Source organism: Alosa pseudoharengus, unplaced genomic scaffold, assembly GCF_046254945.1.
Source record: "Alosa pseudoharengus isolate Yale_2024_CS ecotype anadromous, Long Island Sound unplaced genomic scaffold, YU_APseudo_1.1 YU_APseudo_1.1_scf_8, whole genome shotgun sequence".
NCBI lineage: Eukaryota > Metazoa > Chordata > Actinopteri > Clupeiformes > Clupeidae > Alosa > Alosa pseudoharengus.
In genome coordinates this window covers 22,412,197-22,425,676 of record NW_027468870.1, presented here as the reverse complement: position 1 = coordinate 22,425,676, position 13,480 = coordinate 22,412,197, and the positions used below count along the sequence as shown (strand labels likewise).

General features: G+C 37.9%; 2 protein-coding genes across 2 annotated transcripts; one reads left to right on the top strand and one right to left on the bottom strand.

Annotated features, from left to right (window-relative positions):
- Window positions 1-350: 350 nt before the first annotated feature.
- On the top strand, window positions 351-5,072 carry ube2b (ubiquitin-conjugating enzyme E2B (RAD6 homolog)). Its single transcript, XM_076273882.1, has 6 exons — window positions 351-483; window positions 2,670-2,750; window positions 3,222-3,247; window positions 3,709-3,798; window positions 3,947-4,035; window positions 4,177-5,072. The coding sequence occupies exons 1-6, from the start codon at window positions 440-442 to the stop codon at window positions 4,303-4,305; spliced, it is 459 nt and encodes a 152-aa protein (XP_076129997.1). The 5' UTR covers window positions 351-439; the 3' UTR covers window positions 4,306-5,072.
- On the bottom strand, window positions 5,061-6,539 carry cdkn2aipnl (CDKN2A interacting protein N-terminal like). Its single transcript, XM_076273883.1, has 3 exons — window positions 6,263-6,539; window positions 6,059-6,161; window positions 5,061-5,366 (listed from the first exon to the last, which is right to left on the bottom strand). The coding sequence occupies exons 1-3, from the start codon at window positions 6,472-6,474 to the stop codon at window positions 5,358-5,360; spliced, it is 324 nt and encodes a 107-aa protein (XP_076129998.1). The 5' UTR covers window positions 6,475-6,539; the 3' UTR covers window positions 5,061-5,357.
- Window positions 6,540-13,480: the final 6,941 nt, after the last annotated feature.

Below are 13,480 nucleotides of genomic sequence, written 5' to 3'. Positions count from 1 at the left end.
CCATCAGTACTGAATTTTGCAGTACGCAGTTACTAGCCTACACTGCGCATTAAATGGCCTGATAATCACATTTAATCAAAATTCGCATACATAATGGTGTAAACTATTACAAAAACCTTTGCTCAAGGCAACCGCATTTCATATTAGATGGTGCAGGGATAACACAATATAATACTAGCATTATAACTGGAAGCTGGTTTGAAAATCATAGCTGGAAAAAAGAATAGTTAGCCTACTTTATTATGTTCTTTATTAATGTTACAAAGTAACTAGACTCAAAGAATTGTGTCGAATCGAATCTCTTGTCATTTTCCTGTGCAAGTATATGACGTCACTATAGTTGTTTGGGAGAAGAAAAATACAAGCCTTGCCACCACTGTTCAATCTCACCGGTGTCGAAACATTTTATGACATAAAGGGATTTCCCTGCCTTACTACCATGTCCACTCCGGCAAGACGACGACTTATGAGAGATTTCAAAAGGTAACATCAGTTTTAATAATAAGGATTCTGAAAATGAAGCTAGTACCCTATGCAATTTCAGCATATCCTGCTTGCTAGCAAGTCAGTTTGGTGGACGTAGTGTTGCAACAAAAGGCCTGTCGATTGTTATCATGGCGTATCGTTTGTTTGTCAATTTGTTTAGATTGTATGAGATTCACGGCATACTTTCGAGAGGATAATGTACTCATGAATTGGGATGCCGTATAGCCATACCAAGTAACATAAACACCTCAATAATAATTCCTCAAACGTCGGCTAACGTTTGCATAGCAATAAACCATTGGCTAGCTAAGGCTAGCCATGTAGCCTACCTAACGTTACTGCCGATATTTACTTACCAAATAGTCTACCCATAATAGCATGTCATACACTGCAGCTGACAAAGGCAAACCACATTATGGATTCCTTAAGCCATAGCTTTGACGTCAATGGTTGCTTATGCAACTAAAGTCAATGTAACTTGCCTATAATTTTACAATACAGAGGAGGTGTTATGTTGTAGCCTACAGTTTCTTAAAGGTGCTATTTCAGTAACGTAGGTCATATTATTTCCCTGATTACCACTGTTGTTTGTTGCATGGCAGATTACAATTAGGCTAGTGGTCATAGTAACATCTTGTCAAATCTGCTCCGACCTTACGGTCTATAGCTCCTACTGAAGGATTGGTATGTTAGGAAATTAACAACTGGGATGTGGAATTGTGGAATTGCATGTACAGGTAGGGCTCAGTTGTTGCCACTCTTGTTTTTTGGAAATGGGATCTCCCAAAGCAAACGATGAAGTTGGAAACTAACACATCTGTGCTTGTTGAGAGTAACGTTAGCCTAAACAGCTCTGGGGATGATCAGCAGTATTCTTCGTTGGGTATGAGCATCAGCACATCTTGTAATTGTAGCCTAGGCTATATCTTGTGTTGATATCAGATTTTAATATCACCTCCAAGTGGTGTACAGATAAAAGAATATGTGCTACATTTTATTAGAACATACCAAAAGTAATATAAAAGTTGTGAGATCATGTAAAAAAAGGAATATCGTAAGTCAAACATGCCAGGTATATTTATGGTTTGTTCAGTTCCATTGCAATTTAAAAATATATATCATATTGCATCATATAGGGCTAAATGTGTCCAGGCAGGCCTAGACATCTTCAAAAATGCCTGATAACTCCAGGCACAGAAATGTTTTTTGCTTTAAAGTCTGAGCTTTGCATATACATAGTTCACAATTAATTTCACTAGGTGTGGTAATACTCAGGTAGAGTAGGCAGACACTAAATGGCAAAATGTGCCATTGTTGCATCATGCATCCACCTAGTGGGAGAGGTCCACCTAGATGTAAATGACAAAAACATGGCAACCAAAAGAGGAGAGGGTATGCACATGCAGCACACAAGAAATCGAAAAGGATAAATATTTTCTTTTACATTGTATGAAAACATTAGATCAGTATATTAAACAAAATGTAAAAAAAATTACAGAATGACACTAAAATGAAATACTTAGGAGAGTACCCAACCTTACTACTACTAGCGGCACGATATGTCACAGAATGCCATAAAGCAAGAGACAGCCACTAGGTAAAATCTACCACCAATTTTATTTTATTGATTTTTTCCCCTTTCTCCATTGCTACTGTATGTTACTGTGTATGTGTGTGTGTGTGTTCTAATGTTCTATTATTATTATTTTGTAATATTTTTATTATTATTCTCCATATTCCATGTCAATTGTTGTTATTATTACTATTAATTGCTAATTGTTTTCTTCTCTTGATGTAATTACTGCTGTGGCAACATTGTAAAACTTAGTCATGCCAATAAAGTTCATTGAATTGGAATTTTCTTTTTATCTTTTCAGTGTTCACACTGCCACAGGTCTCTGTGGCCACATTACATTCTTTGACATATTTGTGTGGACAAATCTTAATCCTCTTTATCCGTTTTATAAATATTGGTACTTAAGAATTTACAGTATATATATGTCAACCTGGTAACCATTCCACTGGTTAAGGGAATGGGTTTTTTTTGTAAGCCATGGATTCCACATTGTTTTTTAATGGCTATGCTTACATACCTGGACCTGCATTGAGATACCTTTTCAGTCAGATATGCGGACCTGCTGCATAGATTAACTAGTGTTTACAATACCCTTTTCTATTCACAGACTTCAAGAAGATCCCCCAACTGGCGTTAGTGGAGCCCCTTCAGAAAATAATATAATGTTATGGAATGCTGTTATATTTGGGTGAGTCATCAAAATAAATTTAGATTATTTTCTTTCCCAACACTCCTCTTACATGTTCTCAGATTGTTAATGTCTTACCAAAACCATATTAAACCATAAACCTAACCATATAAACCAGACCTTCATTTTTTAAAGTTATCGCGCTGTTAGTATATTGTACAACAGCCGCCATAGTGGAATCTAAACATCTAGCTTCTCTAGTGACAGCCTTTTTGTCGTAAACAAAATCAACTCAAGCACACTCAGGTGACGTGAATGACTAGGCACTGTTGCTTATCTGTCCATGTTCGTATAAAGCCCGCCCAAACACCTCTGGTTCGGGCATAGAGACTTCTTAATGGAGTGACTCCAGACCGAATTTCCCGAATTCAAGTTTTTTGAGCAGGGTAAATAACATGTTCTGGTAATGGGAAAGTAGTCTATCTAATATGATGTTTTTCATAGAAATAACAGTTGTTTCTTTGTTTTTAGACCTGTGGGAACGCCATTTGAGGATGGTAAGAATTCTTCTATTCAGTTCAGCATGAAATATAGTACCTGTGTAGTTTGGGCATCAGCCAATAAACATAGTTAGGGCAGGATGCAGTTTGCCATGATCTCCAAATGTTGAACAGACACATTAAATATTTTGTCATTAAATAGTTAAATGGAATGATGGTCTGTGACTTAAACAATTACCTATAGATAAATCATAGTATTTTGAATGAAATAATGGAGAATAATTTGGCATCAACCTGCTGATGAGACACAGAGCCCACAGGCATACACTGTAGGCTGTTTTCAGCATTGTTTTAAAGGTGAACTTTCATTAGTCTACTTAACTCTATTGACAACATTCCTTTTTCAGCTACAGAATTTTATGGTGTAACTTGTTCATGTAAATATGTGTGTCAACATTTATTTATAATATGCATACTTTTCAAGGTTATTTCAGCTTTTATTGTATGTCTCTCCACAGGAACCTTTAAGCTTGTGATAGAATTTTCTGAAGAGTATCCCAATAAACCTCCTACTGTTAGATTTAGCTCCAAAATGTTTCATCCAAATGGTAAGATTTTAAAAATATTGAATTATATATAAAATAAACAAAATGGACACACCAGACATTTAGGCCTTTTTGTGGTATATAGTTTTTCTGGTGGTCTATTATTTTAAACCTTACTGTTTCTCTTTCATTATATTTGTAAATCTGACAGTTTATGCAGATGGAAGTATATGTTTAGACATTCTACAAAATCGCTGGAGCCCTACTTATGATGTGTCATCCATTCTGACATCAATCCAGGTTGGTTATCTTGGCAAATCATGCCTTTGTATTATAAAGCATGTTAATGACACATCTATAACTGTTGTATTAATTATTACACCTATATAACATAGGACATACAGCTGCATTTTAATTTGTGGTCTTGTACTCACGATTCAGTCTCTGTTGGATGAGCCAAATCCGAACAGCCCCGCCAACAGTCAGGCTGCCCAGCTTTATCAAGAGAACAAACGGGAATACGAGAAACGAGTCTCCGCCATCGTGGAGCAAAGCTGGGTGGACTCGTAACACTACAGTGCAAGTGTGCCTCATCGTTCTTAATGGAAAAGAAAATATTTCAAACTTTCATTTACCTCATTGGTTTATCAAGTCGTCATCATCATCATTATCAAAGAACTCAAGTGCCACACAAGTAAACAATTTTGAGGGAAATCACACATTAAGTCAGTAGGGTCTTATTACATGCTTGCCAACAAATTTTAAGACAAACAATATTGTGCTATTGTTATTTTTATTGCATGATGTGAAATAAATTATTCCAGACAGAATTTGTAATATATCTTTTTGGACTGATGCTGTTACTGTTGTTGATGGATGGTGAGAATAGGCTACATTGTTTTAAGTGATAAACTGGCATTATTCTCATGATATTGTGAAAGAAATAGCTTTTACTGTTGTTGGTTTTCAATTTGTAGACTGAGAGTGACTTTAATCAAACTTTAAATTGATGTAAGGTCCAACACACCATGACACGGAATGTGAAAAAATTGTTACCTGTTGCGTGAAATGTTGGATTCATAAATAGCGTCCACAATAGCTACCAGTCAGTTGCACCTTCTTTCACTCCCAACAGGAATAATTCAACTCTTGCTATTCAAATCAAATATAAATCTGTAATGGAAATCATTTAAAAGTAATTTCAAAGTAAGGGTAATGTCACTAGTGTCTATGATATGAAAAGGATAAGTTAAGTATTTTTTGTTAAGTTACCCTATATGAAATACAATTTATACATATAATATGCTGTATAAAGATAATAAACATTTTTCAGACAACTTGAATGAGTGTTTATTATTGTGTGTGGTGAAATATTTAAGTATTTGATCAATCATTGATTTTGAGCAGAGAACATATTATAAAAAACGTTAACACACGCACACAAAAAGAAAAAAACATTTCCACTATATTTTTTAAAATCCATAAAGCTTAAGTAACGCTAATACATCAAGTCATTGATCAATCCAACGAGATGGCAAATATCATCAGTTCATTCTTCCCAGCACTAGATGAGTGCCTTTGTTCCTGTTGCCTGCAAATCCACTCCAATTCCGGCCATTTGTTCATTTCCGCTAAAATAAAATATATATTTTTAAGAAATTGAATATAATTGCAATGAAAATTTTTCCGTTAAACCATATTGGAACTTTTAAAAGAAAAGTCATGCACACAGGTATCACCAAGTGAATAAATGATCATAAAGTGAGTGACAATAACAAATGTAAACAATTCACAAACAATTTTACTGAACATTAGAAGTTAGAAGTGTCTCAAACTACGGTTTGGAATAAACACAAGAAACTTTGGAACTACAGTTGTACTAAAATAATTCACACAATGTCAAATAACCTATAAAAACCGTGGCAGCATTTTGGAGCTTAGGAACATCTCTGAGCTGAAGTCTGTGACTCATGTGAACTGGCAGGACTATTGCAGACATATCAGAAGCTACTAGTCAACCTTTCAGTACTAACCTCTAGGACTAAATTATTTTGCATATTGACATTATGATTTGTTCTCACCATTATGTTCCCAATAACACTGATATACGAGCACATTTTATTCAACAGCTTGCTAAGTCAGTACTAGTTCTATCTGGTCAAATAGTATAGTAGTAGTAGTAACACCAGTGTGTGTAGCAGGAGAGTAGGCTATGGTCATTTTTAGTGCAACTCTGCACAAATGTTAACAGTCCATGAAAAATCTTACTGAATTGTACCTCACTTCGAAGTGTTTTTTGTTTGTCTACGTGTATCTAGCCTACCTGCTGTTGCATTATCTCGTCTCTGGTCTTGAACACAGGAGCATCCTCAACAACAATTCCTTCTGCCATAACGCGAGCTTTTTCGAGGATATCCGCGCTGTACCTGTGGCAAAAAGACATGAAAACACACTCAGCATTAGAATAACTGTGTGAATTATATGACAGCAAATTCAATATTTCTATTATAACTCAAATAAATCTAACCGGCAGCCCAGGAACACATTGTTTGCCCAAACCATGGACAAGGCGAGAAGATGATCTAAGTGAGGATCCTCATAATCATTTATATTCCTCAAGATAAACTCTCTTCTTGATTTCCAATGCTTGTCACTCTCTGATATTGAACGAAATGCTTCCACACTGTCAGCCAATTGCCTATTTTGTTCAATAAAGTCTTCGACATCTCCTGAAGCCATTGTATCTCTCTCTCATTCAGTTTTGAACGACAGTGAACATGCGTTCTTCCTCTTCCTCTTAATGTATCATGGTTGGCAAACAACGAATGGTGCATTACCGCCACCTGCTGAAATGGAGTGGAATAAGTATGTCACTATTTTTCTACTGACAGCTTTATTCACTCATGATTCAATATGGTTTTATAAGTGTCACATATACTACACTTACCATCAAGTCAACATTGCAACTTGCAAAGTCTACCTGTACCTTACGATACACAAATATACACTAAATAGATGCACTCCCCCTCCCCTCCCCCCTCCACCATCACTGCAGATCAGGCTATCGCACCTCTCCCCCACTAGTGCAGGGCGATATGTAGCAAAAAAAGGTGTTTGGAACATTTCATATAGATTTTTGCAAATTATGTTTTTTCACTTCTTCAGACCATATAGTTTGCAAAACTACCTGTTTCCAATTTTTTCCCGGACTGCACAGGTCCAAGATGGCGGATATATCACCAAAAATGGCAAATAATCGCCTTTTTAAACATTTGAAATGGATATATGTTAGGTATTATCATTATATACATACATTTTCTAATAAAATTGAATGACTTAGGTAATAAATATGACCATGGGCAGTGTTGGGGAGTAACGGAATACATGTACCGGCGTTACGTATTCAGAATACAAATTATGAGTAACTGTATTCCGATACAGTTACAAGTTAAATAGTTGGTATTTAGAATACAGTTACATTGTTGAAATTAATGGATTACATGACGATACTTCTCTGTTTCATAAGTTTGTTCACTCTCTAAATAAATTAAAGCAACTCCATTTCCCAGAAGCTCCTGAAAGCAATGAAATTGTTTACATGTTTAAATCCAAGCCCCGCCGCCTTGCACTAGCCTCAATTATGGACGCGTCATCGGAGACCCTGAAATGACTGTTTGCACAGCAAATTAGGAGTAAAGTAAGTGGAGGTAACTTCTGTTCCTCACTGATCGTTGTTCCTGATGTCTGTTCAAAGGATATTTTCCCAAGTATTAATAGCTCAGGCTACTTCGGCCAATCGGTTACACAGTTTGCTAAGTAATAGGCCTAAGCAAAGCCTAGTTCAGACCTACAATAAAACCAATCTCTAAAATAGGCACGCATTCTATGTTTTTTATTCTAACTTAAAATAGCTTTATGGATTATTATTTTTTCTAATTAGATCTACATTTACATTTTAAAATGAATTATATGGTGCAGCCTCTGAAGAATTATTCTTGCGAGTAGGCCTAGCATATTTTAACGTGCGGTTTTTGATTATCATTATTACGCGATCACGTTCATTTTGAGAGCACTGATATACAGTAGCCCATGTTTACATTTACAGGTCATTTGCGTTCCACCTGTCATATGCGCCCCTCACTTGTACTGGGTTGATGCCACCGAAAAATCTCACAGGCACACCTTAATTATAATTATAATTCCTTAAAGTAGCCTATTTATTTTGTTTGTTTTAATTAGCCTAGTTGCCTGCTGTAGTTTTAGTGGTCACCTTGCTATTTTAAAGTTGTATCAGGTAGCTTAGTTGACTTTACATTCTCCTATGTGGGCCTAACACTTCAGCCATTTGGAACAGAAGAACACACCAGAATAGGCCTGTTTAGTAGGCCTAAGCAGGATTTGATGGCTGCATTCCTACACTTATAAAATGCAATTCAATGCAGAAGTAATCTAAGTATTCAGAATACGTTACTCAGATTGAGTAACGTAACGGAATACGTTACAGATTACATTTTTGGGCATGTATTCTGTATTCTGTAACGGAATACGTTTTGAAAGTAACCCTCCCAACACTGACCATGGGTGACATGAGATGTCATGATTATCAACCAGTGATCAGGGTTGTGCACAATTCGAATTGCAATTCTGCTTCCTGTTTGCTACCTAAATTAAAATGCAAGTGAAATTTAAGAATTGAATTGGAATTTAAGAGCCAGTTTCAATTCAATTCTGGAATTTTGCACAAGCCTGCCAGTGATGGGTGTAACCACTATTATGCTATTTATTGGCATACCCGGAAAAACACATTGACTGATTGAAAAGTTTCCTTCACATAACCTAATAATCATTTGAATTAAAGTAATGTTCTGCACTCACCCCAATAGATTAGATTAGAGTAGATTAGATTCAACTTTATTGTCATTGCAGAGTACAAGTATGAAGACAACGAAATGTGGTTTGCGTCTAACCAGAAGTGCAAAAAAGGAGAAAAGTGCAATGTGATATACAAAGTATAGACAGGTTTATAGTAATATAAATATGTGCAGTGTATTAGCAGTTACCTTATAAGAGCAGAATAAATATGGCTATGTAATGTGAACAATGTATGAACAACATACATTGGGGGGGGGGGTCTGCCTCCTTGTTGTCCCTGTCAAGGTTGCCATGGTCATGGACACCTCAACAGGCACAGGCAAGGAGGCATTGGACAGGGGTGGGGGGGGGGGGGGCTTAGTTGGTTGGTTGTCACTGGGATGGAGAGCTAGACTTCAGCTGCAGGAAAGAAGCTTCCTCTGAACCTGCTGTGCGCCTTATGCAAGCATCGCTGGTGGTGCAGGGGTAGAAGTTCACCAGGATCTGAGGAGGCCGGTGGACCTTCTTTAGCCTCCTCAGATAGAAGAGATGCTGGTAAGCCTTCTTGATCAGGGTAGAGGTGTTGAGGGTCCAAGAGAGGTCCAAGAGATGTGGACACCCAGAAATCTGAAGCTGGTGATACACCCCACTTCAGTCCCATTGATGAGAATGGGTGTGTGTGCTACTGTAGCTTTAGACTTCCTGAAGTCCACAATGAGCTCTTTGGTCTTCAATAATTCTGTTAACAGGACTTGCAGGAAATTGTGGGAACATATGAATTTGTTGATTATATGCAAGCCTAATGCTGCCCACTACAGCGAAGTCTGCCTTCATCCATGAATTGTGACTGGTTTCAGAAACAGCATCCTCTGAGCAATCTACAGAGAGTAGCTCAGTGCAATTAACACACACATTGGATAGCATCTTAATAGATGGCATGGCTGTTGTGCAGGAGATGGTTGTCAGGAAAAGTGACATAAACTGTTGCCAAGATCTGGCAGAATGCTTCTTTGAAAATGTTGAAAGTAAGGCACGAGGCTACAATGACATATACTTATTATTTAACAACTATACCATCACAAACTCCATGAAAGACAGGACGAGACGGGTCCATACAATGGGAAAAGCACATGATAAGGGATACAAAATACAAGACTCTACACCAATCAAAGACTTTAAAGCTTTCCTGGGATCGAAGGAAACCAAAGCCAACCTCATCCTCTACCTTGGTCATAAAGCTGTTGAACTATGTAAACTGCCAGTCACAGTTCACACACACAAAGGTGGCAGTAGCAGTAAGTCATTTTGGCAAAACCCCATATATCTACATGTCACACAGATGTCTTGGTGCTTGCCCTTCGCAGGGTACCAGACATCAACAAAGACAGTCTCATTATCATGGGCACTGGAGAACATCGACAAAAGATACAGCCTAGAAATCTTGACGCACCCTAGCGGCAGTAAATGTAATTTGCAGTCAGGGTAGTTTAGCAACTCTCCGTTGGCTTGTGAGGTGGAAAAACCAAACTTCGCTCAGGGCAATCACATCGTGTATAGAGTCGGTGGACCTATCGGGTATCCTATTGTATCCTATCCTATCAGGAAATTGAAAGTCAACCGCTTGTCCCGCCATTTACCGTTTATCCCGTGGGAAAGGTTTCTGTTTCAAGTCAGTCAAGTCATGATGGTGTCATTAACACACTTTGTAGGCTTGTAGTAGGTCCTCATCCATCTCCAGACGTGTTAGCTGGATGTGAGAAATTTGTGTGACGGCTCCTCAAAACATGGTTTTCAAACAGCTAAAGCCCTTCGGTGGAACATGTTTAAAACTCTGAAACCCAACCAGGGAGTGGAAAAACTCGGGAACTAGGGAAATCCCATCCCTATGATTGCCCTACCATCGCCTATTGCTGTCCCCATGCTCGGATTCCTGCCTGCGCAGCCTAGCGACCCACTATTTGCCCGATGACAACTCCTAATTCCTATGGACAATTCATCCCCTACACTGGACTATTTCAACTTAACACTAAATAGGATTCATGCATTATCATACTGGTTATGTAACCATCTAACCACTTTGTAACATATACCTCAGGTGGTTCTAAAAACCATGTTCTATTCTCTGTATATAGACCTTACTGTCCTGTAACTGACCCCAGGCAGATGGGTCAGGCCCTTGAGTCGTGAATCTGCTTGAGGTTTCATCCTATATGTTTCTCCCATTCTTGGGAGTTTTTCCTCGCCCCTGTTACTCATGGGCTCTGTCAGAATGTTTAACACTCTGTAAAGCGCCATGAGACATGTGTAATGTTTTGACGCTCTATAACTGAAATTAAAATGAAATTCTGAGAGCCTGCTCAAAAGATTCTTGACTCACTATCGCTGGGATGGAGACAAATTGTTGATGGGCAATGGGCTCCTGTTCTGTCAAAACTTCCACCAGCACCAGAGGCTGTTGTGGAACTTGTGAAGTGTTGTTGTCTTGCCAGCCAATGCAGTATATAAGGTGTTCTTGCAAGAGTAACAACTTACCATTCACACAACTTTGCAGGTGTGAAGGCTCTGAGGAGATGTACACCAATATTAAAAAGACAGTGACAGTGGTGAGGATAAATACTTGAGTAACAATGACAATGTTTTGTTGAACTCTTCAATAATGAAACAAGATGCAGATTTTTTTTCTCTTTTTTTTAATTTATTTTTTCCATTTTTTCTCCAAATTTTTTGGCAAATGATGCAATACATCTTTTGAGAATAGTCTGTATCTCACTTGTCTACCTTATTAGGTGTATATTTATCAAAAAGTTGACCACTTTAAGCCTTTATATTATTTTTCCGCATATATTGTCCGCCATCTTGAATTTTGGCACTGAAAATGAAGAAAAAAATTGGAAACAGGTTGTTTTGTATTCAGTGGGGTCCTAGCAAGTAAAAAAACACCAGTTGCAAAAATCTATATGAATCGTTCCTAAAATAACACAATTCCCCATACTACACATGGTGACCATGAGCAATGCGGCAACAATGGCCTCAGCCAACGGCCATCAGTCTCTAGCCAAACGACAACCCTCTCAGAAGCACCCCTCCTCCTCCTCCCCCTCCACTCCCCTCATCCCCCCTTCATTACAGCTTCCGAAGTAAGTTATCTTTTAAAAAAACTTCATCCTCGTAAGCCAGCCGGGCCTGACAGACTGTGTCCAAGGCTACTCAAGGCCTGTGCTGCTGAACTGGGAGAGCCACTGAAGCACATCTTCAAATGGAGCCTACGTCTCGGACAAGTTCCAACACTGTGGAAGACATCATGTCTCACCCCCGTCCCTAAGAAGCTACAACCCAGTGAGCTTAATGACTTCAGGCCTGTCGCTCTAACATCACATGTGATGAAGACACTGGAGCGACTGGTCTTAGACCCCCAGGGTCTGACCTAAGGAGCTAAGATAGCATGCAGTAGCCAGAAAAATTGTGGGTTCAATTCTTGGCTTCCACCATTGTGCATTTGAGCAAGGCACTTAACCCCAAACCCCTCCAGGGACAATAGACTTTGTAATATAATTTAAATATACAAGTCACTTTGGATAATAGTGCTAAATTAATAAATGTAAATGTAAATAAATATAAATTTAGGTCTGGGAAGTCAGGGAAGATATGTAGGTCTAGTTATGAAACACTGTTTTCCTGATGTGCAACATTATTTAAAGTCTGGAGGTTTTTCTCAATGTAATACATTTGCAAAAAAGTCTATAATACTAAAAATAGACACTTGTTTTATAAAACCATGTAACTAATTGACCATTAAAAATAGACCTTAAAAGTGGTTATTTGTAACATGCTAATGTTTTTAAAGCCAAATTGCTATTATTTAAAGACAGGTTGTAATAGCAAGTGGGAATTTATACTCGAAAGGCAAATGTTATTGAAGACGTCATTAAAGGAATGCATCATGGTCTGAAACATTCATTAACAATGTAACCATCCAAAGATACAGTTAGAACGGTGAAAACAAGAGCATATTAACAACAAGAACATCATTTAACAATTGTTTAGTTGAGGCATAACTTGGATGATTATAACAACGCATAACTATCCGAAAATGTTTTTATCACCAAATCCCTGAACTGTCCACGTTTGTGACAGACCAGTGCTAACGTTACCAGTTTCTTTTACTGTCTATGGTCACGAGTAGGCTATTTGTCATACTAGCCTACGTAGCATTCAGTAGCCTACACTATAGCCTTACCATCCTTCATTTTTGGATCTGGTCTTCCTGCTTTGATCCTAACTTTTACACTGTATTTGAATGTATTTAACAGTTGGACTTTGTCCTCTGATTCCATTGTACTGTTTATTTCAGGAGCAAAAAAAGTTTTCTGTTCAACACAAGATCAGAGAATGTCTAATAAGGGGAGAACCTTCACTCTCGGAACACTTCCAGTGTGGTACTGCGGGCGAGTCCAGAATGAATGGAGGTCTATGGAGCTGTACCCCTCAAAATCCACTTTTCTCGGGATAGAATTTTTTTTCAAGTAATTTGAATATTGTATTCGAAAGGGGAGACAAAGACAATACACTTGGTTGAGTATTATATTTTTTAAAGTCACTTAATTGTTCTAAAAAGCCTTTCAAACGTGTCAATGACGTCATTCATTAGCATGATCATAGCATAGCATCAATGCTAGCGTGTTATGGGCAACAACGACCCAACCTGTAAGAAAACGAATGGACATGACTCCCGGATTATTTCACATTTGATTGATAATCCATATCCATTTTGCGAAAAATAAAATAAAATCTGAGGGTTTCAGTTGTTAAATAGGTGAAAACAATAAATGTAGCCATGTAGCTCCATAGGACTCCATGTATTTTGGACTCGCCCGCGATCGCCATCTAGGTGAAC

What these genes read in the sequence shown, in the direction of transcription:
- ube2b (XM_076273882.1), top strand. Translation starts at nt 440, where the DNA reads ATGTCCACTCCGGCAAGACGACGACTTATGAGAGATTTCAAAAG. An exon ending in TGGAATGCTGTTATATTTGG is followed by an intron (nt 2,751 to 3,221) that starts GTGAGTCATCAA and finishes CTTTGTTTTTAG; the next exon opens with ACCTGTGGGAACGCCATTTG. An exon ending in CAAAATGTTTCATCCAAATG is followed by an intron (nt 3,799 to 3,946) that starts GTAAGATTTTAA and finishes TAAATCTGACAG; the next exon opens with TTTATGCAGATGGAAGTATA.
- cdkn2aipnl (XM_076273883.1), bottom strand. Translation starts at nt 6,474, where the DNA reads ATGGCTTCAGGAGATGTCGAAGACTTTATTGAACAAAATAGGCAATTG. An exon ending in AATGTGTTCCTGGGCTGCCG is followed by an intron (nt 6,162 to 6,262) that starts GTTAGATTTATT and finishes TTTTTGCCACAG; the next exon opens with GTACAGCGCGGATATCCTCG.